At 47.7% G+C, this 27,224-nt stretch overlaps 1 protein-coding gene across 4 annotated transcripts in view; it reads left to right on the top strand.

Annotated features, from left to right (window-relative positions):
• The window catches only part of LOC137525521 (uncharacterized), a 476,821-nt gene that overhangs the window by 41,546 nt on the left and 408,051 nt on the right, over window positions 1-27,224 (top strand). For all 4 annotated transcript variants that reach the window (XM_068246643.1, XM_068246647.1, XM_068246645.1 and 1 more), the window contains exon 2: window positions 4,019-4,251. In XM_068246643.1, coding sequence (XP_068102744.1) covers window positions 4,019-4,251 — 233 coding nt within the window. The remainder of the gene's footprint in view (window positions 1-4,018; window positions 4,252-27,224) is intronic.

The raw sequence follows: 27,224 nt of genomic DNA, 5'->3' as shown, positions 1-27,224 counted from the left end.
ATTCACAGGGTATATTAAGGGGATCAGTGGGAATAAGAGGAAATTTTTTTTTTTCAAAAACACCTTATAGTTTTTGAGAAAATCGATTTTTAAGTTTCAAGGGCAAAAATGTCTTTTAAATGCGGAAAATGTCAGTTTTTTTTGCACAGGTAACAATAGTGTTTTATTTTCATAGATTCCCCCAAGTGGGAAGAGTTTTACTTACTTCGTTCTGAGTGTGGGAAATATAAAAAAAAAACGACGTGGGGTCCCCCCTCCCAGACCTCTTTAACCCCTTGTCCCCCATGCAGACTGGGATAGCCAGAATGCGGAGCACCAGCCGCGTGGGGCTCCGCACCCTGACTATACCAGCCCGCATGGTCCATGGATTGGGGGGTCTCAGAAGGGGAGGGGCAGCCAAGCTTTCCCCTCCCCCTCCGAGCCCTTGTCCAATCCAAGGACAAGGGGCTCTTCTCCACCTCCGATGGGCGGTGGAGGTGGAGGCCGCGATTTCCTGGGGGGGGGGTTCATGGTGGCATCTGGGAGTCCCCTTTAAAAAGGGGTCCCCCAGATGCCCACCCCCCCTCCCAGGAGAAATAAGTATAGAGGTACTTGTACCCCTTACCCATTTCCTTTAAGAGTTAAAAGTAAATAAACACACAAACACTTAGAAAAAGTATTTTAATTGAACAAAAAACATAACCACGAAAAAAGTCCTTTAATATTCTTAATTAACCATTAATACTTACCTGTCCCTTTAAAAGCCAGTTCCCACGCAATATCCTCGGAAATATACTAATCAGTTACAATGTAACAAAGTTGTTACAATGTAACAACTTTGTTACTTTGTAACTCCACCGCACCCGACGTCACTCGCCGCTCACCCGCCGGCCGCCGCATACACTAACGCTAAGTCCCCGCCGGCTCCCGCTGTCCACTCCGCCCACACCTGTCACCCATATACATGCTGGAACCCATGGGTGCCAGCATGTATATAGGTGACATGTGGGAGAGGCGGGGAGGGCAGCGAGAGCCGGCGGGACTTAGCGTCCTGGACACCCTACAGAGCTCTGAGCTATATAGCTCAGAGCTCTCTAAAGCATCTTTGTATTTGGGCTCCAAGGAGCCCCATTGGTCCTTAGCAGACCAATGGGGTTCCTTCTGATTTGAAGGAACCCCATTGGTCTGCTAAGGACCAATGGGGCTCCTTGGAGCCCAAATACAAAGATGCTTTAGAGAGCTCTGAGCTATATAGCTCAGAGCTCTGTCGGGTGTCCAGGACGCTAAGTCCCGCCGGCTCTCGCAGCCCTCCCCGCCTCTCCCACATGTCACCTATATACATGCTGGCACCCATGGGTTCCAGCATGTATATGGGTGACAGGTGTGGGCGGAGTGGACGGCGGGAGCCGGCGGGGACAGCGTTAGTGTATGCAGCGGCCGGCGGGTGAGCGGCGAGTGACGTCGGGTGCGGTGGAGTTACAAAGTAACAAAGTTGATACATTGTAACAACTTTGTTACATTGTAACTGATTAGTATATTTCCGAGGATATTGCGTGGGAACTGGCTTTTAAAGGGACAGGTAAGTATTAATGGTTAATTAAGAATATTAAAGGACTTTTTTCGTGGTTATGTTTTTTTGTTCAATTAAAATACTTTTTCTAAGTGTTTGTGTGTTTATTTACTTTTAACTCCTAAAGGAAATGGGTAAGAGGTACAAGTACCCATATACTCATTTCTCCTGGGAGGGGGGGGGTGGGCGTCTGGGGGACCCCTTTTTAAAGGGGACTTGCAGATGCCACCATGAACCCCCCCCCCAGGAAATCGCGGCCTCCACCTCCACCGCCCATCGGAGGTGGAGAAGAGCCCCTTTTCCTTGGATTGGACAAGGGCTCGGAGGGGGAGGGGAAAGCTTGGCTGCCCCTCCCCTTTTGAGACCCCCCAATCCATGGACCATGCGGGCTGGTATAGTCAGGGTGCGGAGCCCCACGCGGCCGGTGCTCCGCATTCTGGCTATCCCAGTCTGCATTGGGGACAAGGGGTTAAAGAGGTCTGGGAGGGGGGACCCCACGTCGTTTTTTTTTATATTTCCCACACTCAGAACGAAGTAAGTAAAACTCTTCCCACTTGGGGGAATCTATGAAAACAAAACACTATTGTTACCTGTGCAAAAAAAACTGACATTTTCCGCATTTAAAAGACATTTTTGCCCTTGAAACTTACAAATCGATTTTCTCAAAAACTATAAGGTCTTTTTGAAAAAAAAATTTCTCCTCTTATTCCCACTGATCCCCTTAATATACCCTGTGAATTTGGTGTTCCTAAATTTTAAGCAGGCTTTGCTATTAACCGTTAAAGTCGGCGGGTTTTTAAATGTATATATTTTTCCTTTGAAACTTTAACATCGATTTTCTCAAAAACTATAAGGTCTTTTTGAAAAAAAATTTTTTCCTCTTATTCCTTCTGATCTCCTTAATATATTCTCCAAATTTGAGGCTCTTAGCACTTAAGTGGGCTTTGCTATTAACCTGTAAAGTCGGTGGCTACCTAACATTGATCCATGCGTCAACTTTTCCGCTTGGCAGCATAACCTTACGCATTAATTGCTAGTAGGAATTTACGCGTAAGGCAGTAACGTAACAACCTGCCTTACGGTATTCTTACGCGTAATTGCGTAAGGGCTATGCGTAATTACAGACATGTACCGTAAATGAATGTCTACGTCGTAAGCGTAATTCCGTAATGCGTAATAGCGTAAAATTACGCGTAATGATCCGTAAGCGTAGTTTTTTTCCATTACGCCCAGCACTGGCTTATACCTTTTTTTAGCTATACTGGATACAATTATATCTGTCACAGAACTGCATTTACTGTGTGGTAGAGGTAGGTCTAATTATGTGAGGTAAAAGACATGCAAGCATGCCCCTTAGTTCACTTCAGAATTCAAGTGTGAGGTATTTTACTACTAAATACCGCACATTTTTAGTCGAAAATTACCACAAGAATTACTTCATGAAATTACATGAGGTAAAATTTTACTTTAACTACCAGAATTCAAAAGTTGATTTTCCTCATGACGTAAACCAAATTCCATGAGGTAATTATCTACTAAACGCTACCAGAATTGGGCCCAATTTTTTTTATTTTTTAGATCCTACTTGTTTAAATTTTGGTCACCTCTTACTCTTGATCATTTATTCCAATTACCCCTACTCTGAAAGATCCAAGTGCACCTTCCCAGATGATACCTCATGCATTTAGGGCTACACAATCAGAGTTGGGAGCTCTTGAATAAGAGAGAAACCTCCTGGCCCTCTGGGATGGGGCCAGGGAACAGTCTCAAGCCTCTCACAACTCAAAACTCCCAAGCCTCTCAAAACTCCCAAAATCTCCAGCACATTAACCTAATTAAGCATCCACAATGCTGTCAGAATCTATTGCATACATACATTGCACCAGTTGCAAAAGCTATCACGTCCACTGTCCAGCTCCTTTCAGGTGTCTTGTTTCTTCTGTCTATAGTGTAGGACTGGCTCTAACTGTGTCTCAAAAAAAAAACAAAAAAAAAAAAACTTGCTTATCTCTTTGTCAAATGTTAAAAACTAGATTTGGGTCATTCCTATCATTCTGCTGTGATATGCACTTAAAGCGGACCAAAACCAAACAATTTTTTAATTCAGAATATTTAGTTACACCACTCTGAGACATACAAAGATAAAAAAAAACTTCTTCAAGCCTATGAGCATTTCAGTGCATGCTTTTCACCCATCTCTTTGCAGAACTAGGGTTATACAGGTGGCAGCCATTAGCAATTCCTCCTTTGCCGGACACCATCTACTCCACCAGTCTGCCGGATTCTGTCCTGGCAATATGAAAGGAAGGGAGGGGTTCCTCCAATAAATGTAAAATATTTTATATTTGTCATCATGCAGCTGAAAAAAGGCTGCTATTTATTATTATAATTTAGAAAATAGATTTTATTTTTGAAAATCTTGTATTTTTAATTTGGGTCCACTTTAAACCTTTTTTCCCTCTCTTACAGGATGTTGATACTGTCTTGGGAAGAAGACCTTACCCCAGCCAATATGGCAGCCTATTTAAACAGATCTACAGTCAAGGATGGCTCATATGTTGTCCTTTCACGTCCCATCGAAGACTCAGAGTGGAAATCTGCAGTGGACAAATCCTCCATTGTCCTCTTTTACTGTTGTCCCAAGTCAGAGAATCCCCTGTATAAGATGGAGCGCTACTTGGACTATTGCATTGGTAAAAAAGGTAAGACTGTACTCATTGGACCCACTAGGCTGGAGAATGCAGAAGAATGAGTGTGATCCTGCATACATGGCTTCAGTTGTCTGCTCTTAGATGGTGATCATTGACATATATGGTTATCATGCACTTGACAAACTAATGAAACATTATTTGTGCTATCTTATTACATCTGTGTAGCATTAGAACAGTTAGGAACCTCCTATTTAACAGCATTTAGCTTGTTTTATTTCCTACCACACAGATTACTCGAGATTAACAATAGTGGGACAGCTAGCTTATGTCAATTCCTGTGATTGTAACAACCCTAGGCTCATCTAAAAGACTAAAGGAGACCAGGAGCCCAATGGTGCAGAATGGTGTAAGATTCAAAAAAGCAAATTGCTAAGGATGTATATACTCGCAAAGGTGTGTTGCAAATTCTGCAAAAACAGGAACTGGTCGGTCACAATCTATCTGTTCTTTAGGACAACTAAAAATATCAACTCTTGAGAGCTATGACAAGACACTTAAAGGGACACTTAAGTCTCTGTAAAAAAATGAGTTTTACTCACCTGGGGCTTCCAGTAGCCCCCTGCAGCTGTATTGTGCCCACGCAGACTCCATTAGATGCTCCTGGCCCGCCGGCAGCCACTTCCGGTTTCGGCGACAGGAGCTGACAAGCCGGGAACGCGAATGATTCTTCGCGTTCCTGGCCACAATTGTGCCCTCTATGCTGCTATATGCTATACGCTCTAGCAGCATAGAGGGCGCCATTGTGGCCAGGAACGCGAAGAATCACTCGCGTTCCCGGCCTGTCGGCTCCTGTCTCCGAAACCGGAAGTGGCTGCCGGTGGGCACATTTTCTCACATAAATACACATACATAAAAAATAAAAGGTGCATAAAAAGACAAAAAGGGAGGGAAATCCTGAAGTTAATATCATTCCTAACTGTCAAAGCCTACAAGGGAAAGAAAAGGGACAAAGCCAGGCTATGATATACAAATCTTCCCCAAACACTAGCTTTCCATAGACAAAGTACACAATTATAGATATAAAACATCATGGAAATGATACAGAGTATGGAGAAGAGGAAATCCGTAATTCATTACATCTACAGATCAAGTACCAGAGAGACCCTTCCTAGGACCCATAAGCAGATCTTTAAAGATAGATCAAACAAATAGGTTAACATCCCACCTATAGTTAACCACTTGCCGACCGCACGCTTATACCGTGCGTCGGCAAAGTGGCAGCTGCAGGACCAGCGACGCAGTACTGCGTCGCCAGCTGCAGGCTAATTAATCAGGAAGCAGCCGCTCGCGCGAGCGGCTGCTTCCTGTCAATTCACTGCGGGGGGCTCCGTGAATAGCCTGCGGGCCGCCGATGGCGGCTCGCAGGCTAAATGTAAACACAAGCGGAAATAATCCGCTTTGTTTACATTTGTACGGCGCTGCTGCGCAGCAGCGCCATAAGGCAGATCGGCGATCCCCGGCCAATCAGCGGCCGGGGATCGCCTCCATGTGACAGGGGACGTCCTGTCACTGGCTGCACAGGACGGATAGCGTCCTGTGCAGCCTCGATCGCCGGGGGGGGGGGGGGGGGGTGGGGGCAGCAGGTAGGAGAGGGAGGGGGGAATTTCGCCGCGGAGGGGGGCTTTGAGGTGCCCCCCCGCAACACCCAGCAGGCAGAAGAGATCAGACCCCCCCAGCACATTATCCCCATAGGGGGGAAAAAAGGGGGGCAATCTGATCTCTCTGCCTGCTACCTGATCTGTGCTGGGGGCTGCAGAGCCCACCCAGCACAGATCAGTAAAAACAGCGCTGGTCCTTAAGGGGGGGTAAAGGGTGGGTCATCAAGTGGTTAAAGAGAAACCGTAACCAAGAATTGAACTTCATCCCAATCAGTAGCTGATACCCCCTTTTCCATGAGAAATCTATTCCTTTTCTCAAACGGATTATCAAGGGGCTCTGTATGGCTGATATTGTGGTAAAACCCCTCCCACAATGTGATGTCAGGACCAAGGTCCTGACATCACACTGTGGAGCCTTGTTGCATTGTGGGAAATAACAGCTGTTTACAGCTGTTTCCAACTGCCAAAAAAGCAAGCAGCTTCTCCTTACACTGCCAGCAGTAAAAATGTTTTACAGCTAATGTATTTACACAGTTTACACAGTTAATTGTTTAAAGAGACACTGAAGCGAAAAAAAAATGATATAATGAATAGGTTGTGTAGTATGGATAGTTACTAGCAGTAGCGTAGCTAAGGAGTAGTGTTGGGCGAACAGTGTTCGCCACTGTTCGGGTTCTGCAGAACATCACCCTGTTCGGGTGATGTTCGAGTTCGACCGAACACCTGACGGTGCTTGGCCAAACCGTTCGGCCACATGGCCGAACTAAGAGCGCATGGCCGAACGTTCCCCGAACGTTCGGCTAGCGCTGTGATTGGCCGAACGGGTCACGTGGTTCGGGCCCGAACGCGCTCTGATTGGCCGAACGGTCACGTGGTTCGGGTAAATAAATACCCGAACCACGTCATATCTCCGCCATTTGTCTGTGGGTTTAGCTTTGGGTAGGCAGGCAGGGTAGTTTGCTCTCCAGCCACGCTAGCCAGGGTCCCTCCCAGTCATTGTGTGTCGCTGCTGGGAACAGTAGTACACCGCTCGCTCAGCCACACTATATATAGCATTGTTTACTGCCACTGTGTACCTCGCTCAGCCACGCTATATATAGCATTGTGTTTTCTGACACTCTGTGTACACGGCTTAGCCTGACTATATAGCATTGTGTGTACTGCCACTGTGCACCTCGCTCAGCCACGCTATATATAGCATTGTGTTTACTGCCACTCTGTGTACACGGCTCAGCCAGACTATATAGCATTGTGTGTACTGCCACTGTGTACCTCGCTCAGCCACGCTATATATAGCATTGTGTTTTCTGACACTCTGTGTACACGGCTTAGCCTGACTATATAGCATTGTGTGTACTGCCACTGTGCACCTCGCTCAGCCACGCTATATATAGCATTGTGTTTACTGCCACTCTGTGTACACGGCTCAGCCAGACTATATAGCATTGTGTGTACTGCCACTGTGTACCTCGCTCAGCCACGCTATATATAGCATTGTGTTTACTGCCACTCTGTGTACACGGCTCAGCAAGACTATATAGCATTGTGTGTACTGCCACTGTGCACCTCGCTCAGCCACGCTATATATATAGCATTGTGTTTACTGCCACTCTGTGTACACCGCTCAGCCAGACTATATACCATTGTTTACTGACACTCTGTGTACACGGCTCAGCCTGACTATATAGCATTGTGTGTACTGCCATTCTGTGTACACCGCTCAGCCAGACTATATAGCATTGTGTGTACTGCCACTCTGTGTACACCGCTCAGCCAGACTATATAGCATTGTGTGTACTGCCACTCTGTGTACACCGCTCAGCCAGACTATATAGCATTGTGTGTACTGCCACTCTGTGTACACGGCTCAGCCAGACTATATAGCATTGTGTTTACTTCCACTCTGTGTCTGCTGGGCCTGGGAACAGTAGTACACCGCTCACCCGCCACTGTATAGCATTGTGCTCTGTGTCGCTGCTGGGAATAGTGGTACACCGCTCACCCGCCACTGTATAGCATTGTGCTCTGTGTCGCTGCTGGGAATAGTGGTACTGTATAGCATTTCTGTACTGCCACTGTACTGCTGCCAGTCAGCGTGTACTGTAAGGATAAGTGAAATGAGGAAGAAATCCGGTGAAAGAGGAAGGGGCAAGGGAAGAGGTGTTTCCCCTGACGGTTCACGTACAGGCCACAGGGGAGCACCCAAGAAAACCCACTCAATACCGCCCATGTTGTCCAGGACAACAACCCTCAATCCAAAAGAACAGGACCAGATAATTACTTGGATGACCTCTCAAGCGTCCAGCAGTGGGTTAAGCAGCACCAGCACATCACGCACGAGGTCCGAGTCCTCAGCCAGTTACAAGGAGCCAGTGGGCACAAAGCTGACACAACCGGCAGCGACACCACGCACACAACTGCCAGATAACCAGTCCGATGAATTACCTCAGGACACAATGGGGTATTCGCAGGAGCTATTCCCAGCCCAACAAACTTCCACCTTTCAAAGGTCAATGGAGGAACAGCCAGAAATGTTGTGCCTGGATTCACAACCATTAACTGTGGGAAATGCACCGCGCACTGAAATACAAGGCAAGTCCGAGGAGGACTCGGAAACCCAAATCCCAGAGCAAGTTGGGCAGGAGGGGTTGCAATTGCAGGAGGTCGGCCGACAAGATCTGGAAGACGACGTTGGAGTGAGCTGCGCAGAGGTTGTTCTGGGGAGCTCTACTCCACGGCGGCGGCCCCCCACAATGACATATGACGAGTTTGAGGAGATGGAAGAGGAGGGTATGGACAATGTGGACAGAGACCCAGATTTTGTTTGTGAACGAGAACATCGCCGTCGTAGCAGCAGCACAGATGAGTCTGTTGAAGAACCCACTGCTGCACGAGTTCGCCTTGTGCCACAAGGTAGGCGGCGCGCAATTTCAGGCACCACAAGCGTGGAAGTTCAAGTGAGAGGCAAAAGAGGAGCAAACAGAAATCGCCAGCAAGGAGGCAGGTGCTCCAAAGTCTGGGCTTTCTTTGAAGACTGCACTGAGGATGTTACCATGGCGATTTGCAAGGTGTGCAAGACCCGCCTGAGCAGGGGGAAAAGTATTAACAACCTCTCCACCACCAGCATGAGCCACCACATGCTATCCAAACATCCCACTCTGTGGGCAAACGCGGCAGGACAGGGTACCAGCAACACTGCCTCCCTTGGGTTCACCAGACTCACCACCAGACCCGCCTCAGCAGCAGCAGTAGCCCAGCCATTGCGTGGTTCACAACATTTACAAACATCAGACGACGCTGACACTGTCACTTTCCGGAGTAGTGCTCTTGAGGTCTCCCAGTGTTCATCAAACACAACAACCAACAGCCCTTCCGTGTGCAGCGCTACGGTTCAGTTGTCTGTGTCAGAGATGTTTGAGCGCAAGAGGAAATTGCCAGCAAATGACCCCCGGGCCGTGGCAGTAACAGCCAGCATAGCCAAGCTTCTGGCCTGCGAAATGCTGCCATATCGAGTGGTGGAGACAAACAGCTTCAAGGGCATGATGTCAGTGGCCATCCCACGTTACGTGGTTCCCAGCCGCTACCACTTTGCACGCTCTGCAGTGCCTGAGTTGCATGAGCACGTGGTCAGCAAAATAACCCGAAGCTTGAAGAATGCCGTTGCCTGCAAGGTTCACCTCACCACTGACACCTGGACGAGTGCATTCGGACAGGGTCGATACATCTCCCTTACCGCGCACTGGGTGAACCTTGTGGAGCCTGGCAGCGATTCCTCACCTGCTACGGCGCGGGTGTTGCCCACGCCGCAAACAGCTGCACCGCCGTCCCTCCCACTGGATAACAACAGCAGCACCTACCTCTCTGACTCCTTCTCCTCCAACGCATCTCAAAGCTGTACCTCATCCGGAAACGCTAACCCAGCAGCAGTAGGATCGTGGAAGCAGTGCAGCACAGCTGTTGGCATACGTCAGCAAGCGTTGCTGAAGCTGATCTGCCTTGGGGATAAGCAGCACACAGGGGAGGAAATTTGGAAGGGAATAAAGGACAAACAGACGGATTTGTGGCTGGCACCGCTGGACCTGAAACCGGGCATGGTTGTGTGTGATAATGGGAGTAATCTCATTCGCGCTTTAAGGTTGGCTAAGCTGACACACATCCCTTGCCTGGCGCACGTGATGAACCTAGTAGTTCAGCGGTTCCTGAGGACATACCCAGGCGTGGCCGATCTTCTGTTGAAGGTGCGTCGAGTGGCCAAACATTGTAGAAATTCCAGTACTGCTTCGGGGGCACTCGCCAAGATGCAGGAGCACTTCAATCTCCCCCACCATCGCTTGCTGTGTGATGTCCCTACGCGCTGGAATTCTACGCTGCACATGCTAGCACGCTTTTGTGAGCAGAAGAGTGCAGTGGTCCAGTACATGACGGCGCAGTACCGAGGCGCATCCGGACAGCTGCCAAGCTTCTGTGGATTCGATTGGGCCAACATGTTGGACCTCTGCCAAGTCCTCCAAAATTTTGAGCAATCCACGTTGCTTGTGAGCAGTGACAACTCTTCAGTCAGCATTACCATACCACTGCTGTGTTTACTGATGAGGTCAATGTTGAAAATCAAGGAAACAGCTGTCATGATGCAACTGGGGGAATCTGAAGGAGAAAACGATCAGCGTGATGGTACCAACATCAGGCCATCCGCCTCAGGGAACGCTGGCCCCAGCAGCTATGACGAAGAAGAGGAGGAGGAACAGCTGGAGTTGGAGCAGGAATTTCATGCCACCACTGACGAGGGCCAGAGCGGTGCACGTTGGACTTCCACAATTCAGCGCGAATGGTCAGCAGAAGCAGACCAGGAGGAAGGTGACGACTATGATGCATCACAACAACTATCACAACGCTCACAAGAGGATGATGAGGATTCTGGTAGGACTCTGGCACACATGGCTCAATTCATGCTAGACTGCATTGAACGCGACCCACGCATTGTGCGCATTCTGGACAACACCAATTACTGGGTTTATACCCTTCTGGATCCACGGTACAAACACAATGTTCCAAAACTGCTTGAAGAAAGAGTCAGACAGGTCAAAATGGAAGAATACCAGCAGGCCCTTGTGGAGACTTTAGAGAGGAGATTGACATCCTCCCCCTCCTCTAGCCAGTTGTACGCCGACAGACTGACTTCCGCAAACCCAGGACGACCAGGAGGGCAGCAAACAACGCAAGCCGCAGCTAGTGCCCAAAAGGGAATGGTATCGGCAGTGTCCTTGGAGTGGGAAAATTTGCTGACACCCATGCAGCAGCAGCCCACTGAACAGCAAGCGTGCAGCACCTCCAACACCGATCGCCTGGAGAAGATGGTCAAGGACTACATGTCAGATGACGTAGCTGTGTCGAACAATCCATCTGCACCCTTCAACTATTGGGTATCGAAGCTAGACACCTGGCACGAACTGGCAATGTACGCAATAGAGGTGCTGGCTTTCCCGGCAGCCAGCGTTATGTCGGAACGCTGTTTCAGTGCTGCCGGAGGCATCGTCACAGATCGGCGTATCCGCCTCTCCACAGAAAATGCAGACCGTCTGACTCAAATTAAAATGAATCAATCCTGGATTGGAAACGACTACGCAACACTCCAGGACCCCAACCAAGTAACATGACCAATGAACATCTGGGATGGTTTAGCGTTTCCGGTCCCTGTTTATTGAACCTCTCATCTGTATTACATTTATGACTGCATGGCGGCAAAAAGCATTGCTGCTATATCCGCACGCTTTTTGTCCTCATGCAAGGCCTGGGTTGTTGTGTCTCAAAAAGCATGGCCTTCTTCTCCTCCTTCGCCTGCTCCTGTTCCATCACGTGTGCTGCTGCTGCTGGGTTAGCGTTGCCGCCCGGTCCCTGTTTATTGAACCTCTTATTTTTATTACATTTATGACTGCATGCATGGCGGTAAAAAGCATGCTATCCGCACGCTTTTTGTCCTCATGCAAGGCCTGGGTTGTTGTGTCTCACAAAGCGTGGCCTTCTCCTCCTGCGCCTCCTCCTGTTCCATCACGTGTGCTGCTGCTGCTGGGTTAGCGTTGCCGGTCCCTGTTTATGGAACCTCTTATCTTTATTACATTTATGACTGCATGGCGGTACAAAGCATGCTATCCGCACGCTTTTTGTCCTCATGCAAGGCCTGGGTTGTTGTGTCTCACAAAGCATGGCCTTCTCCTCCTGCGCCTCCTCCTGTTCCATCACGTGTGCTGCTGCTGCTGCTGCTGGGTTAGCGTTGCCGGTCCCTGTTTATTGAGCCACTTATCTTTATTACATTTATGACTGCATGGCGGTACAAAGCATGCTATCCGCACGCTTCTTGTCCTCATGCAAGGCCTGGGTTGTTGTGTCTCACAAAGCGTGGCCTTCTCCTCCTGCGCCTCCTCCGGCTCCATCACGTGTGCTGCTGCTGCTGCTGCTGGGTTAGTGTTGCCGGTCCCTGTTTATGGAACTGTCCTCATGCAAGGCCTGGGTTGTTGTGTCTCACAAAGCGTGGCCTTCTCCTCCTGCGCCTCCTCCTGTTCCATCACGTCTGCTGCTGCTGGGTTAGCGTTGCCACGTGGTCCCTGTTTATTGAACCACTTATCTTTATTACATTTATGACTGCATGGCGGTACAAAGCATGCTATCCGCACACTTCTTGTCCTCATGCAAGGCCTGGGTTGTTGTGTCTCAAAGCGTGGCCTTCTCCTCCTGCGCCACCCTCCTCCTGTTCCATCACGTCTGCTGCTGCTGGGTTAGCGTTACCGGTCCCTTTTCCTGGAACCTCTTATATGTATTACATTTATGACTGCATGCCGACAAAAAGCATGTTACCTGTGCAAAGAAAACAGACATTTCCCGCATTTAAAAGACAGTTTTCCCTTTGAAACTTTAAAATCGATTTTCTCAAAAACTATAAGCTCTTTTTGCTAAAAAAAAATTTCCTCTTGTACCCACTCCCAAGGTGCACATACCCTGTAAATTTGGGGTATATAGCATGTAAGGAGGCTTTACAAAGCACAAAAGTTCGGGTCCCCATTGACTTCCATTATGTTCGGAGTTCGGGTCGAACACCCGAACATCGCGGCCATGTTCGGCCTGTTTGGCCCGAACCCGAACATCTAGATGTTCGCCCAACACTACTAAGGAGCTATGGACCCCAATGCAAGTTTTACAATGTGGCCCCCAATACAGATGGGCCGAACGGTTCACAGGCAAACGGTTCCAGGTGAACTTCAGGTGCTTCGCCTTTGCAGAGAATCGGGAACCTTTTTTCCAAAAAGTTCGGTTCGCCCATAGACTTTAATGGCGCCGACTTTACCGGTTAATAGCAAAGCCCCCTTACATAGTAAAAACACCAAAATTGTTGGGAATGTTAAGTGGAATAGTGGGAACAAGAGGACATTTATTTTTTCAAAAAGACCTTATACTTTTTGAGAAAATCAATTTTAAAGTTTCAAAGTAAAATGAGCCGATTCATAAAAAAAAAGAACAGATTTATTAAAAAGAATCAGATGATTCATGAACCTTTAGTATAGCAGAGAATGCGTCCTGAGCAGGACGTGAAGCTACCGGCTCCACTGCTGTCTCTCCCCACCTGCCTGCACCTGTCACCCTCACCTAGCCTGGCACCTGGTGCACCCATGGGTGCCAGGCTAGGTGAGGGTGACAGGTAAGGGGGTGGGAAGAGACAGCAGGAGCCGGCAGCTATGCGTCCGAAAGGACGCATTCTCTGCTATGTGGGAGGCGTCGGAGATCTTCAATCAACTTAATTGAAGATCGCAACATAAGAGGATACAGTTCGTTGGATCATTTACCGTGGATATTGGCATGGGAAAACTACAGGTAAGTATTTATGGTTAATTTAGAATAATAAAATACTTTTCTCGTGGTTGTGTTTTTATTTCATTTAACCCTTTGTGGAAATGGGTAAGGGGTACTTCGTACCCCTATATTAATTTCTCCTGGGAGGGGGGTGGGCATTTGGGGTCCCCTTCTTAAAGGGGACTCCCAGATGCCACCATGAACCCCCCCCCCCCCGGGAGTCGTCGTCCCCACCTCCTCCTGGGGCACCAGAGGTGGGGAAGAGCCCCTTGTCCATGGATTGGACAAGGGCTCCGGGGGAGGGGGGGGGGAGGACGGGAAGGCTTGGCCGCCCCTCCTCCCCGGAGCCCCCCCCATACCATGGACTATGCGGGCTGGTATAGCTCAGGGTGCGAAGCCCCAGTCGGCCGGGGCTCCGCATTCTGGCTATCCCAGCCTGCATGGGGGACAAGGGGTTACAGAGGCTCGGGAGGGGGGACCCCACGCCATTTTTTTTTTCAGATTTTACACACACAGCACATAAAAATAATTAAAAAAAAATAAAAACATTTTTTAAAGGACTTCCGAGGCCACAAATGTGAAAAAAAGTTAAATACCTTTTCATAATCCAGATCCATTGAGGACGCCATCCGCACCCTCCCGTTCATTCCCCCATGGCTCCCGCACTAATAACAGCCCCGGTCGAGTCCCGACCCCTCTGAACGGGTCGGGTTCTCAACTCATTCCCCCCTCAATATGGCCGCCACAGATTGCCGCGGCTGCGCAGTCCGCATATACGCGATTGCGGCTGCGCAGCTCTAGGACCTCCTCCCGATGCATCCGATGTATGCACGCATATTGATGACGCGGCGGAAGGAGGGCCTAGAGCTGCGCAGCCGCAATCGCGCCTATGCAGACTGCACAGCAGCGGCAATCTGTGGCGGCCATATTGAGGGGGGAATGAGAACCTGACCCGTTTGGAGAGGTTGGGGCCCGACCGGGGCCGGTATTACTGCGGGATCCATGGGGGAATGAACGGGAGGGCACGGATGGCGTCCTCCATGGATCTGGATTATGAAAAGGTATTTAACTTTTTTCACATTTGTGGCCTAGGAAGTCCATTAAATATTGTTTCCCGCTATCTTTTTAACATATCCTGCAAATTTGGTGTTGCTAGGATGTAAGGGGCCTTTGCTATTAACTGCTAAAGTCGGCGGGTGATGATGATAACCAACCAGAATTATAGGGGTGCAAAAGTGCTGAATTCTGCCATAGGCTTCCATTAGGCTCCCTATTTCACTTTCCAAAATCTCACATCTTTTCAAAGGGCAATGGCTCAGCAGTACCAAATTTTCTAGCATTGTAGGGACCCTTAGGGGGAACATGACTGGTGAGTTTCGGGCCCCTAGGCCGAAGAGGTCATAGCCTATGGCAGGGGTGCCGACATTTTTTCGGCTTGCGAGTTACTTTAAAATTTGCCAAGCCCAGGAGATCTACCAACATTTAGGTAGCTAGGTATACATGCCTTCAGTATATAGGTAGATAGGTATAGGGGCCTTCAGTATAGGTAGCCAGGTATAGTGTAGTTAGGTGTAAGAGCCTTCAGTATAGTTAGCCAGGTATAGTGTAGTTAGGTGTGGGTGCCTTCAGTATAGTTAGCCAGGTATAGTGTAGTTAGGTGTAGGTGGCTTCAGTATAGTTAGCCAGGTATAGTGTAGTTAGGTATAGGGGCCTTCAGTATAGTTAGCCAGGTATTATGTAGTTAGGTGTGGGTGCCTTCAGTATAGTTAGCCAGGTATAGAGTAGTTAGGTGTAGGTGGCTTCAGTATAGTTAGCAAGGTATAGAGTAGTTACTGTAGGTGTAGGTGCCACTCACCTCCCTCCAGTTCCAGCGGCGGTGTCTGGTCTCCCCTCCTTCGGCTGCGCTGGCTAGAGTCAGTGCAGATGCGTGGCATAGAAGAAGACTCCGGCGAGCGAAGGGGGCGGCGGGCAGCGTGCGCTGACGCATTGTGCCCAGCACCGCCCCCCGCTATGACGTCGCGGCGTCCTCCATTCCCGCTGCGCCACCCCTCTCCTCTCTGCCTCTTCCGATTGGCTAGCGGCCGACAGGGGTGCAAAAGTGGTAAAATCCCCCATAGGCTTTCATTGGGCCTCAAATTTACCGTTCCAAAATCTCACACCATTTCAAAGGGCAATGGCTCAGCAGTACCAAATTTTCTAGCATTGTAGGGACTCTTAGGGGGATCATGACTGGTGAGTTTCGGGCCCCTAGGCCAAAGAGGTCATAGCCTTGGGTCACAAAAACCTGTTTATTTGGGCAATGTCAATGGTGGAAATTCTGACGAACATAAATCGCAGCCATGGCCGTTAGCAACGTTTGAATCTCACGACATGTCTCATGCAGGTAGAAGGCATATTGTTATACTTGGAATCCAAAGATGGGTTTCCTACATCTCTGCAAACCAGAGTTACATAGGCTTTCATTGGCTCCCTATTTCACTTTCCAAAATCTCAAATCTTTTCAAAGGGCAATGGCTCAGCAGTACCAAATTTTCTAGCACTGTAGGGACTCTTAGTGGGATCATGACTCCCTGGGGGGGGGGGGGGGGGGGGGGGGTTAATGGTGGCATCTGGGAGTCCCCTTAAAGAAGGGGACCCCAGATGCCCACCCCCCTCCCAGGAGAAATGAGTATAACCCTTACCCATTTCCACAAAGGGTTAAATGAAATAAAAACACAACCACGAGAAAAGTATTTTATTATTCTAAATTAACCATAAATACTTACCTGTACCTTTAAAAAAGTGTTCCCACGCCAATATCCACGGTAAATGTTCCCACGCCAGTATCCTCTTATGTTGCGATCTTCTATTAAGTCGATTGAAGATCTCCAAAGCCCCCCACCTACATAGCAGAGAATGCGTCCTTTTGGATGCATAGGACGCATAGCTGCTAGCTCTCGCTGTCTCTCCCCTTCTGCCTGCCTGCACCTGTCAACCCCCACCTAGGCTGGCACCAAGTGCACCCATGGGTGCACTGGGCGCCAGCCTAGGTGGGGGTTGACAGGTGCAGGCAGGCAGGTGGGGAGAGACAGCAGCGAGAGCCAGCAGCTTCACGTCCTGCCAAGGATGCATTCTCTGCAATACTAAGTTTTAAAGAGCCGGATCTTTTTAATGAATCAGTTCTTTTTTTTATGAATTTACTCTTTTTTTTTTTTAACTTTAAAATCGATTTTCTCAAAAAGTATAAGGTTTTTTTGAAAAAAAAATCCTCTTGTTCCTACTGTTCTTTTTAACATTCCCAGTAATTTTGGTGTTGCTAGCTATTAAAGGGGCTTTGCTATTAACCATTAAAGTCGGTGGGGGTATATTTTCCCACGGTCAGAAGGAGAATTTAGATTTGAAACTTTAAAATTGATTTTCTCAAAAACTATAAGGTCTTTTTGAAAAATGTTTTTTCTTCTTGTTCCCACTGTTCTTCTTAACATTCCCAGTAATGTTGGTGTTTCTAGCTTTTAAAGGGGCTTTGCTATTAACTGCTAAAGTCTGTGGCTGTTTAATTTTCCCACCGTCAGAAGGAGTTACTTTAAAGGGAAGGTTCAAGCAAAATAAAAAAAATGAGTTTCACTTACCTGGGGCTTCTACCAGCCCCATGCAGCCATCCTGTGCCCTCGTAGTCACTCACTGCTGCTCCAGTCCCCCGCTGGCAGCTTGCCGACCTCGGAGGTCGGCAGGCCGCATTGCGTACATTTTTATGCATTCCCGCTAGTGCAGGAATATTAACACATACATTTTTATGCATTACCGGTTCAACACGTAAATTTTTACACATTGAACCAGTAATGCATAAAAATGTATGTGTTAATGTTCCTGCACTAGCAGGCATGGCCGGATTTCTGGCAAGGCCGCATAGGCCATGGCCTAGGGCACCAGATAAACAAGGGGCGGCCTGCAGACAGTGGGCATTATTTGCAGGGCATTATTTGCAAGTGTCCAAACAAATGAAAGTGATCAGGATAACTGCACTATTAGTACCAACTGGCATTTGCCTGTGCTGTGCTACAGGCAGCTGCAGTCCGTTAACCAAACTTTTGTGAACAGTGTGTGACTAGCAAAAAGCCAGACCTTGTCCAATGACTAGCAGCTGCAGGCAGTTACAGAAGGCCGGGTCCCACGCACTTGGTGTGGGGGATGAAAGGACCAGGGGCAGCACCAGCAAATAGTACAGAATACAGAAAGCACAGTACCCATTTCTTAATTATTGATTGGCCAGCGCTCTTACCCTGGAGACAGCAGTGGGTACAGGACTCACTTTTACGTGTTGCTGACTCCACCCAATGTCCAATTGTGATCCACTTTTGACTATGTGTGTGTGGTGGATGGCTCCCACCACGCCCATCACCTGTAGATCGCTTGATTGACCAGTTCCCCCATGTGACGTGATTGATTCACTTCACGTTGCCATGGAGACCTCGGCATTAGCCGCAATAGTGGACACCATCGGCACAAAGTTTTTTGGGTGTGTGTGTGTGGAGAGAGATGGTAGGATACGGTTTCGGTTGGGGCGGCTGGTAATAGTCGGCCTTGGGCGGTAAGAAGTACAAATCCGGCCCTGCTAGCGGGAATGCATAAAAATGTACGCAATGCGGCCCGCCGACCTCTGAGGTCGGCAAGCTGCCAGCGGGGGACTGGAGCAGCAGTGAGTGACTACGAGGGCACAGGGTGGCTGCATGGGGCTGGTAGAAGCCCCAGGTAAGTGAAACTCATTTTTTATTTTGCTTGAACCTTCCCTTTAAAATGATTTTCTCAAAAAATATAAGGTATTTTTGTAAAAAAAAAATTTCCCCTCTTGTAGTCACTGAAAGATCTCAGGTGTTAGACACCTTGGAACATCTTTTCCATCACTTTTCTGGCCAGCAGAAATGTTTCTAGTTTTCAAAGTTCGCCTCCCCATTGAAGTCTATTGCGGTTCGCGGAAGTTCCTGCAAACCGAACCTTCCGCGGCAGTTCGTGAACAGGGTTTGCGAACCTAAAATCGGAGGTTCGGCCCATCTCTACCCCCCAAGCACTCTATGCATAACAATTGATTTGGCGCACAAAAACCTGCCAATGGCAACTAGAGTGTCAGAGGTGCAAGAATGGGATGGGGAACAGTTTGTTAATGATTAACACTATTCAACATATCTATAGAAGTGATTATTATGAGCACAGGACCAATAGAGAGCTAATACTGTAGTTGAGGGAAGGCCCTTTGGGGCCCTGATGCGGTCACAACCTCTGCACCCTCTATTGCTATGCCCCTGGTTACTAGAACATTAGAAGCAAAGAAAATATTCTCATAATTTTATTTTCAGTTATATAGTTTTTTTTTTATAACATTGCATCATTCTCTAATATTTGCACTTTACACAGTACTCAGCATTATAAAAGATTTTACAGAGCAGCCCAGTGAACTATTGACCTGTCCTCTGGGGAAGAAAAAACAATACAATGACTGACAGTTGAGGTAACAAGCTTCAGAAGACAGAGCTCTCTGCGACTTTGAAAGTCGTGGAGCTCAATGTTTTTTTTGCATAGATAACAACTGAAGTTTCTTAACTCTTCCTATACTGGAAACAATATTAGACTCATATAACTGCTGCTATTGTTTTATATCTTAGCTGTATTACACATACCAATCATTATATCATTTTTTTTTCGCTTCAGTATCTCTTTAATTCCAAAAGAGCTACCATTACTAAAGGAGACAGCTATATTCCCAGTAGAATGGACCTTGCAATATGTACATGTCTTCAGGCCACACTTTTACGAGCCCTGATATCTCAACCACATCACTCCTTTTTCAATCCTTCGATCCTCATATAAAGTGGGAGACAAAATGTCTCCCAATGTGGATACTTGTTTGTTAATAAATCTACACTTCCCTTCAACCAAAGGTGCTATCTCTGGATCTGCAAACAGGACAGGGAGATGAGTTTTTATAATATTCATCACAGATGAAAATTCAACACTAAAGACTGTAGAAAACGTAATGAAGTGATGAAGTCACCACCCTCACCCCCCAATGTGGGCCTCCTGTCGGCCAAATGAACAAATCTCCCCTTAGCCAATTTTTAGACCTTTCAACACATTGCTGGGAATTACCCAGTTGAAACAGTCTATTCTCCATTTTGCTGATTTTATCAGACAAATGGTCAGGATTGGAACAATTTCTCACTATTCTTATGATTTTCCCAGTGGGGATGCCACGGATAGTGTGGTTAGGATGGCAACTTCTGGCCCATAAGGTAGAGTTCCCACTACAAGATTTCCAGTAGGTGGTGGTGGTGACCTGCAGGGCTGCCTTTAGCCTTTCCGTCACCCCCCCCCCCCCCACAAACACACACACAAAAAGCCTGTGTGCGGACTTTCTCTAGGTGTGCGATCCTTTCGATTGCACACAGACGTCAAATTCAGATAACGCCCTCCACAGATCAAATGCACATAATATGCACCCCATAAATCAAATGCAAATAACGTCGCCAACAGATCAAATGCAGATGATGTGCCCCCACAGATTAGATATCACGCCTCCATAAATCACATGCAGATAACACCCCCATAGATCAAATGCAGATGATATGCTCCCCATAAATCACATGCAGATAACACCCCCATAGATCAAATGCAGATGATATGCTCCCCATAAATCACATGCAGATAACATCCCCCACAGATCAAATGCAGATAATATGCACCCCGTAAATCAAATGCAGTAATGTCCCCCACAGATCAAATGCAGATGATATGCCCCCACAAATCAGATATGCCCCCCCCCCCCCCATAAATCACATGCAAATAAAGTTCCCTCACAGATCAAATGCAGATGATGTGCCCCCACAGATCAAAAATCCCCCCCCCCCAATAAATCACATGCAGATAACATACCCCACCGATCAAATGCAGATGATATGCTCCCTAAGATCAGATATGCCCCCCATACATCACATGCAGATAATGTCCCCCATAGATAAAATGCAGATGATATGCCCCCACAGATCAGATAGGCCCCCATAAATCACATGCAGATAACGTCCCCCACAGATCAAATGCAGATGATTTACCCCACAGATCAGATGTGCCCCCTATAAATCACATGCAGATAACATTCTGCATACATTATATATATATATATATATATATATATATATATATATACAGTGGCTTGCAAAAGTATTCAGCCCCCTTGAAGTTTTCCACATTTTGTCACATTACTGCCACAAACATGAATCAATTTTATTGGAATTCCACATGAAAGACCAATACAAAGTGGTGTACACGTGAGGAGTGGAACGAAACTCATACATGATTCCAAACATTTTTTTTCAAATCAATAACTGCAAAGTGGGTGTGCGTAATTATTCAGCCCCCTTTGGTCTGAGTGCAGTCAGTTGCCCGTAGCCATTGCCTGATGAGTGCTAATGACTAAATATAGTGCACCTGTGTGTAATCTAATGTCAGTACAAATACAGCTGTTCTGTGATGGCCTCAGAGGTTGTCTAAGAGAATATTGGGAGCAACAACAGCATGAAGTCCAAAGAACACACCAGACAGGTCAGGGATAAAGTTATTGAGAAATTTAAAGCAGGCTTAGGCTACAAAAAGATTCCCAAAGCCTTGAACATCCCACGGAGTACTGTTCAAGCGATCATTCAGAAATGGAAGGAGTATGGCACAACTGTAAACCTACCAAGACAAGGCCATCCACCTAAACTCACAGGCCGAACAAGGAGAGCGCTGCTAAGAAATGCAGTCGAGAGGCCCATGGTGACTCTGGACAAGCTGCAGAGATCTACAGCTCAGGTGGAGGAATCTGTCCATAGGACAACTATTAGTCATGCACTGCACAAAATTGGCCTTTATGGAAGAGTGTCAAGAAGAAAGCCATTGTTAACAGAAAAGCATAAGAAGTCCTGTTTGCAGTTTGCCACAAGCCATGTGGGGGACACAGAAAACATGTGGAAGAAGGTGCTCTGGTCAGATGAGACCAAAACTGAACTTTTTGGGCAAAATGCAAAACGCTATGTGTGGCGGAAAACTAACACTGCACATCGCTCTGAACACACCATCCCCACTGTCAAATATGGTGGTGGCAGTATCATGCTCTGGGGGTGCTTCTCTTCAGCGGGGACAGGGAAGCTAGTCAGAGTTGATGGGAAGATGGATTGAGCCAAATACAGGGCAATCTTGGAAGAAAACCTCTTGGAGTCTGCAAAAGACTTGAGACTTGGGCGGAGGTTCACCTTCCAGCAGGACAACGACCCTAAACATAAAGCCAGGGCAACAATGGAATGGTTTAAAAACAAAACATATCCATGTGTTTAGAATGGCCCAGTCAAAGTCCAGATCTAAATCCAATCGAAAATCTGTGGCAAGATCTGAAAACTGCTCTTCACAAACGCTGTCCATCTAATCTGACTGAGCTCGAGCGGTTTTGCAAAGAAGAATGAACAAGGATTTCAGTCTCTAGATGTGCAAAGCTGGTATAGACATACCCTAAAAGACTGGCAGCTGTAATTGCAGCAAAAGGTGGTTCTACAAAGTATTGACTCAGGGGGGCTGAATAATTACGCACACTCCACTTTGCAGTTATTTATTTGTAAAAAATGTTTGGAATCATGTATGATTTTCATTCCACTTCTCACATGTACACCACTTTGTATTGGTCTTTCACGTGGAATTCCAATAAAATTGATGCATGTTTGTGGCAGTACTGTGACAAAATGTGGAAAACTTCAAGGGGGCCGAATACTTTTGCAAGCCACTGTATATATTGTAGGGGTCATTGGGGCTGGGTGCTGGTACATTTCCCCATTATTTTAGGGTGACCAGACAACATGTCCTCTTTTTTAGCATGGTAGCATGGTTTCCTCTGTCCTCCAGGCACTCCAAAAGTTCATTAACCACTTGAGGACTCAGCCTTTACCCCCCCCCCCTTAAGGACCCACGGTTTTTTTATGATTTGTGCTGGGTGGGCTCTGCAGCCCCCAGCACAGATCAGGTTGCAGGCAGAATGATCAGATCGCCCCCCTTTTTTCCCCCCTATGGGGATGATGTGCAGGGGTGGTCTGATCGCTCCTGCCTGCCTGGGTGTTACGGGGGGCACCTCAAAGCCCCCCTCTGCGGCAAAATTCCCCTCTCCTCCCTCTCAGCCCTGGCGATCGGGGCTGCACAGGACGCTATCCATCCTGTGCAGCCTGTGACAGGCTGTCCTCTGTCACATGGCGGCGATCCCCGGCCGCTGATTGGCCGGGGATCGCCGATCTGCCATACGGCGCTGCTGTAGCAGCAGCGCCGTTCAATGTAAACAAAGGAGACAAATGTCTCCTGCGTTTACATTTAGTCTGCGAGCTGCGATCAGTGGCTCGCAGGCTATTCACGGAGACCCGCTCCGTGATCTAACAGGAAATGGCCGCTCGCGCGAGTGGCCTTTCCTGATTAATTAAGGAGGCACCTGGCGACGCAGATGTGCGTCGCTGGTCCTCCAGCTACCACTTTGCCGCCGCACGGTATGAGTGTGCGGTCGGCAAGTGGTTAAAATGTCCTCCTTTCACAGAATCAGAAACAGAGTTGACTGCATTTTACTTATGACATATGTGATATACAAATGAGATATGAGATACATATGAGATATACTGAGATTGAGCACACTTCGGCTTCCGTTACCAGGTTATCAATATTTATAACCTTAAGAAGTGGGAGCGTGGCAACACTGTTTATATTCTAGTTCCATCAGAACAGAAATGTCTAAAACAGAGAAGTTTTCTGATTGTCACAAGACAAAATGTCCATGTTTTGAGGCAGGACGAAAATAAACTGTCACGTATGGCATTGGTACTAACCAGAGATGGATTAAGATGTAATAGGACTCTAGGCAAGTTGGTTAGATTTGCCACCCCTTTGTGGTGCCTTTGGTAAGCTGAAGTGGAGAGAGGTCAAAGAAGGAAGCAGGTGGGCCTCTTGACACCCTTTAGACCCCCGGCACTTGCCTAGGTTGCCTGGTGAGATGCCTGCTCTGATGGTAACCGTGGAGTTGGAGTTATTTGGTCATACAGTATTTGTTCTCCTTTCTAACGGTCTCTGTCCTCCTTTTTAGCCGACCCCATCTGGTCACCTTACGTTATTTGGACTGTGCTCCCTTTAAAACGAGATTTATACCTGGAAGGGGAGTCCGGATATTGTTGGCAGCAAGCCAGTTTGCTGCCTTTGTTGTTTTTTTTCCAGGGCCGGACTCCCGGAATGAGAGGAAAGGAATGGCGTGCCTTCCCATTCCACCCAGATGCACACCTGGTTTTCTGTAGAGCTGAAGGGAAGCTCTAACACATTTGCATATGAGGAAGCAGCTCACATGCAATTGGGTGGAGTTGATGTGGAGGAGCGTGTGTGCTCTGAGCTCCTGACAATTCTGATTGGAGACATTGCCATAGCTCCCAACTGTCTCTCTTTCGGAGGGACTGTCCCTCTTTGGGAGCCCTGTCCCTCTGTCCCTCTTTCCTCCTCATTTGTCCCTCTTTCAGGACTTTGTCTCTCTTTCTATGTAAATATATATATTTCTCTGCTAAAAAATGTGTTTGATTGACTCAAAACTTCATTTACATCCTTTAAACTGATATATTACTAATTTGAAAATGTTAATATGAAGGAAAATGAACCAGGATAAAAAGGACCAGTGTGGTTTGAATTATAAAACAAAATATTTTCCTTATGAAATCTTTATGGTTTGCGTGACTAGGGGTGTGACAGGGGCATGGCCAGGGTTGTGGCAGGGGCGTGGCTTAAGTGTCCCTCTTTCTCACTTCAAAAAGTTGGGAGGTATGCATTGCTGGAAGCCAAACCATACTTTGCACTGCTGCTTGTATGGCTTTGGCTTAAATGAACTGTATCTGAATAAGCTGGACTATTACTGCTGCTATATGGACTACAAAAGCTGAAGTAACCTTGACATTTATTTTCCAATTTGTGCTGGAGTAAGCTGTTTATGTTACTGCTGCAAATAAACAGACTTTTGTTTTATACAACTGTGTACTGCGTGCTGGCTGCAACCCCCTAAACTTTACAACTGGTGCTCGGATGCGGGCAGCACAGCACTGCAGGAAAAGTTCAGTTTAAAAAGTGACATTTAACGGGCCAGCCTCTTTGTTTGCATGATGGAGGAGTTGGTGAAGCAGTTGGCCTTAGCAACTGTGCAGCTGCAGCAGAGCATGGTGACTCAGCAGGCGAGCATGGTGACTCAGCAGTGAGCCACGGAAGCCCTGCAAAAGGCCACAGAGGCACAGTCTAAAATGCTGGTTGAGGCAGTGCAACAGCTAGCCCAAGGGAGAGAGGCAGCAGTAGTTGCCCCTAGCAACCAAGCGATGGTGAGAGCCAGTCACTTTCTGCAGAAACTGACACCCAAAGTTGATGTGGAACCCTTTCTAAAAACTTTTGAAAGGACAGCAGAGTGGGAAGGATGGCCGAAAGACAAATGGGCTGGTATTCTTGCACCGTTCCTGATGGGAGAACCCCAGAAGGCCTATTACGACCTCACCCCCGCAGACGTCCTCAACTATAATCGGCTAAAAGCAGAGATCCTGGCCTGACTAGGTGTTACCACAGCGGTCCGGGCACAGCGGGTGTACAGCTGGAGGTACCTGATGGATCGTCCAGCGAGGTCGCAAATGCATGATCTCATCCAACTGGCTGCAACCAGAGGTACTCACTGGTTCCCAGATGGTGGAGCGGTTTGTGCTAGACCGGTTTTTGCGTGCCTTGCCAGTGGAACTACAGTGATGGAGAGGTACACCGCAGTGGAGGATCTGCTCTCTCCAGTGCGCCAGGCCAGCCCAACTTTGTCCCGTGTTACAAGGTTCTTTTACACTGGAAAGGGTACTTTACAGAACCCTGGAACCAGCATCAACAGCAACAGTGAAGTATCACCCGCAACTCCTCAGAGGTTGCCACCTGCTAACGCGGCACCTCAGAAGGGAGGTGCTATACACTGTTGGCGATGTTCTACCTGGGGTCACACCAGAGCTCAGTGTCCGCTACAGGAGGATCCCATGCAGAGTGATGTGCTACGGAGGGTTTCCTTCTTTGCCCAGGAAGTGTGCCTGGCCGAGTGCCAGTAAAGTTTTGTATGCACCGTTAGTGCGAACCAGGTACCTGCTAAAGCCTTGCTGGACTAAGGCAGTATGGTAACCATGGTGCACGCTGAATTGATTGGAGAAATTGACATTGTACTTAAACCACTCAAGGTCGTTTGCATCCATGGAGATACAAAGACATATCCTGTGGTACCTGTGTCAATTGCAACTGACTGTGGAACAATTACTCACGCCGTCAGAGTGGTAAGAAACCTGATGTGTCAGGTGATACTGGGACGAGACTTTCCATTATTTTGGGAACTATGGGAGAATGTGAAAGGGAAGTTATTTAAGGTTGCTGAGAATAACTTAGCCCCTACTCACCCTCCAGTAGAGACTGATGTACAAAAACTGGATGAAATAGTCCTAGAAAATGTATTATTGCAAAATTGGGAAAATGTTGCTTACCATCCATGTCGGTACCCTGAGCTGTTTTCTGAGGGGAGGGGGGGGGGGGGGTATGATTCCCCATTGCAAGTTATGCTGGGCGAGGACGATGAGGAATCTTCCCCCCACGATATGGTCCCCGACCTAGATGTGTCAAAAGGTACCTTCATTACTGCGCAGATGCGGAATCCAACGTTATCCCACGCTAGAGAACAAATATCTGTTGTGAATGGGGTTTACCAGGAACCTGGGGTGGAGGAGAGATTCCCTCATTTTGCAGTTAATGGGGATCTGTTATATCGGGTTGCAAAGGTCAGAGATGAGGTTGTTGAGCAGCTGCTAGTGCCTCAATCATTTCTGAGGTTGGTACTAGACTTGGCGCACAATTAAGCATTGGAAGGTCACCTGGGTGCCGAGAAAACGGAGGCGCGGATAACTGACAGGTTTGGGCTAAAGGCCGAAGTAAAGAATTATTGCGCTTCTTGCCCCACCTGTCAGTTAACCGCGCCAGTGTCCCATTTTCAAAACCCTCATTGAAAAAGTGGGGGAAGTGAACTACAAGGTCCATCAGCAAGGAAGACGGAAACCCTATCAACTTTATCATGTAAATTTGTTGAAGCCCTGGAAAGAGAGAGAGACTGCTTCGGTTATGGTGGGTGTGAGTGTTGTACCACAAGTCAGCATTGAGGATGTAAAAATAGCCCCCACTCTTTCCAAATCATAGGTCCAACAGGTAAAGGAGTTTCTCCAGAGAAACAAGGGAATATTTTCTGATTTGCCTGGACTCACTAATATGATTGAACACAACATTATTACTGAGCCCAGGGATAAAGTGTTTGTCAGGCCCTATCGCATTCTGGAGGCCCACAGAAAGGCTGTTTAGGAAGAAGTAAAACGGATGTTGGAATTGGACGTCATTGACGAGTCGCAAAGTGAATGGTCAAGCCCGATTGTGTTGGTACCCAAGCCAAATGGAACTTTGCGATTCTGTAAGGACTTCCAG

Source organism: Hyperolius riggenbachi, chromosome 7 (assembly GCF_040937935.1).
Source record: "Hyperolius riggenbachi isolate aHypRig1 chromosome 7, aHypRig1.pri, whole genome shotgun sequence".
NCBI classification, from domain to species: Eukaryota; Metazoa; Chordata; class Amphibia; order Anura; family Hyperoliidae; genus Hyperolius; species Hyperolius riggenbachi.
The sequence above is the reverse complement of the archived record's forward strand: the minus strand, read 5'-3'. Positions and strand labels throughout refer to the sequence as shown.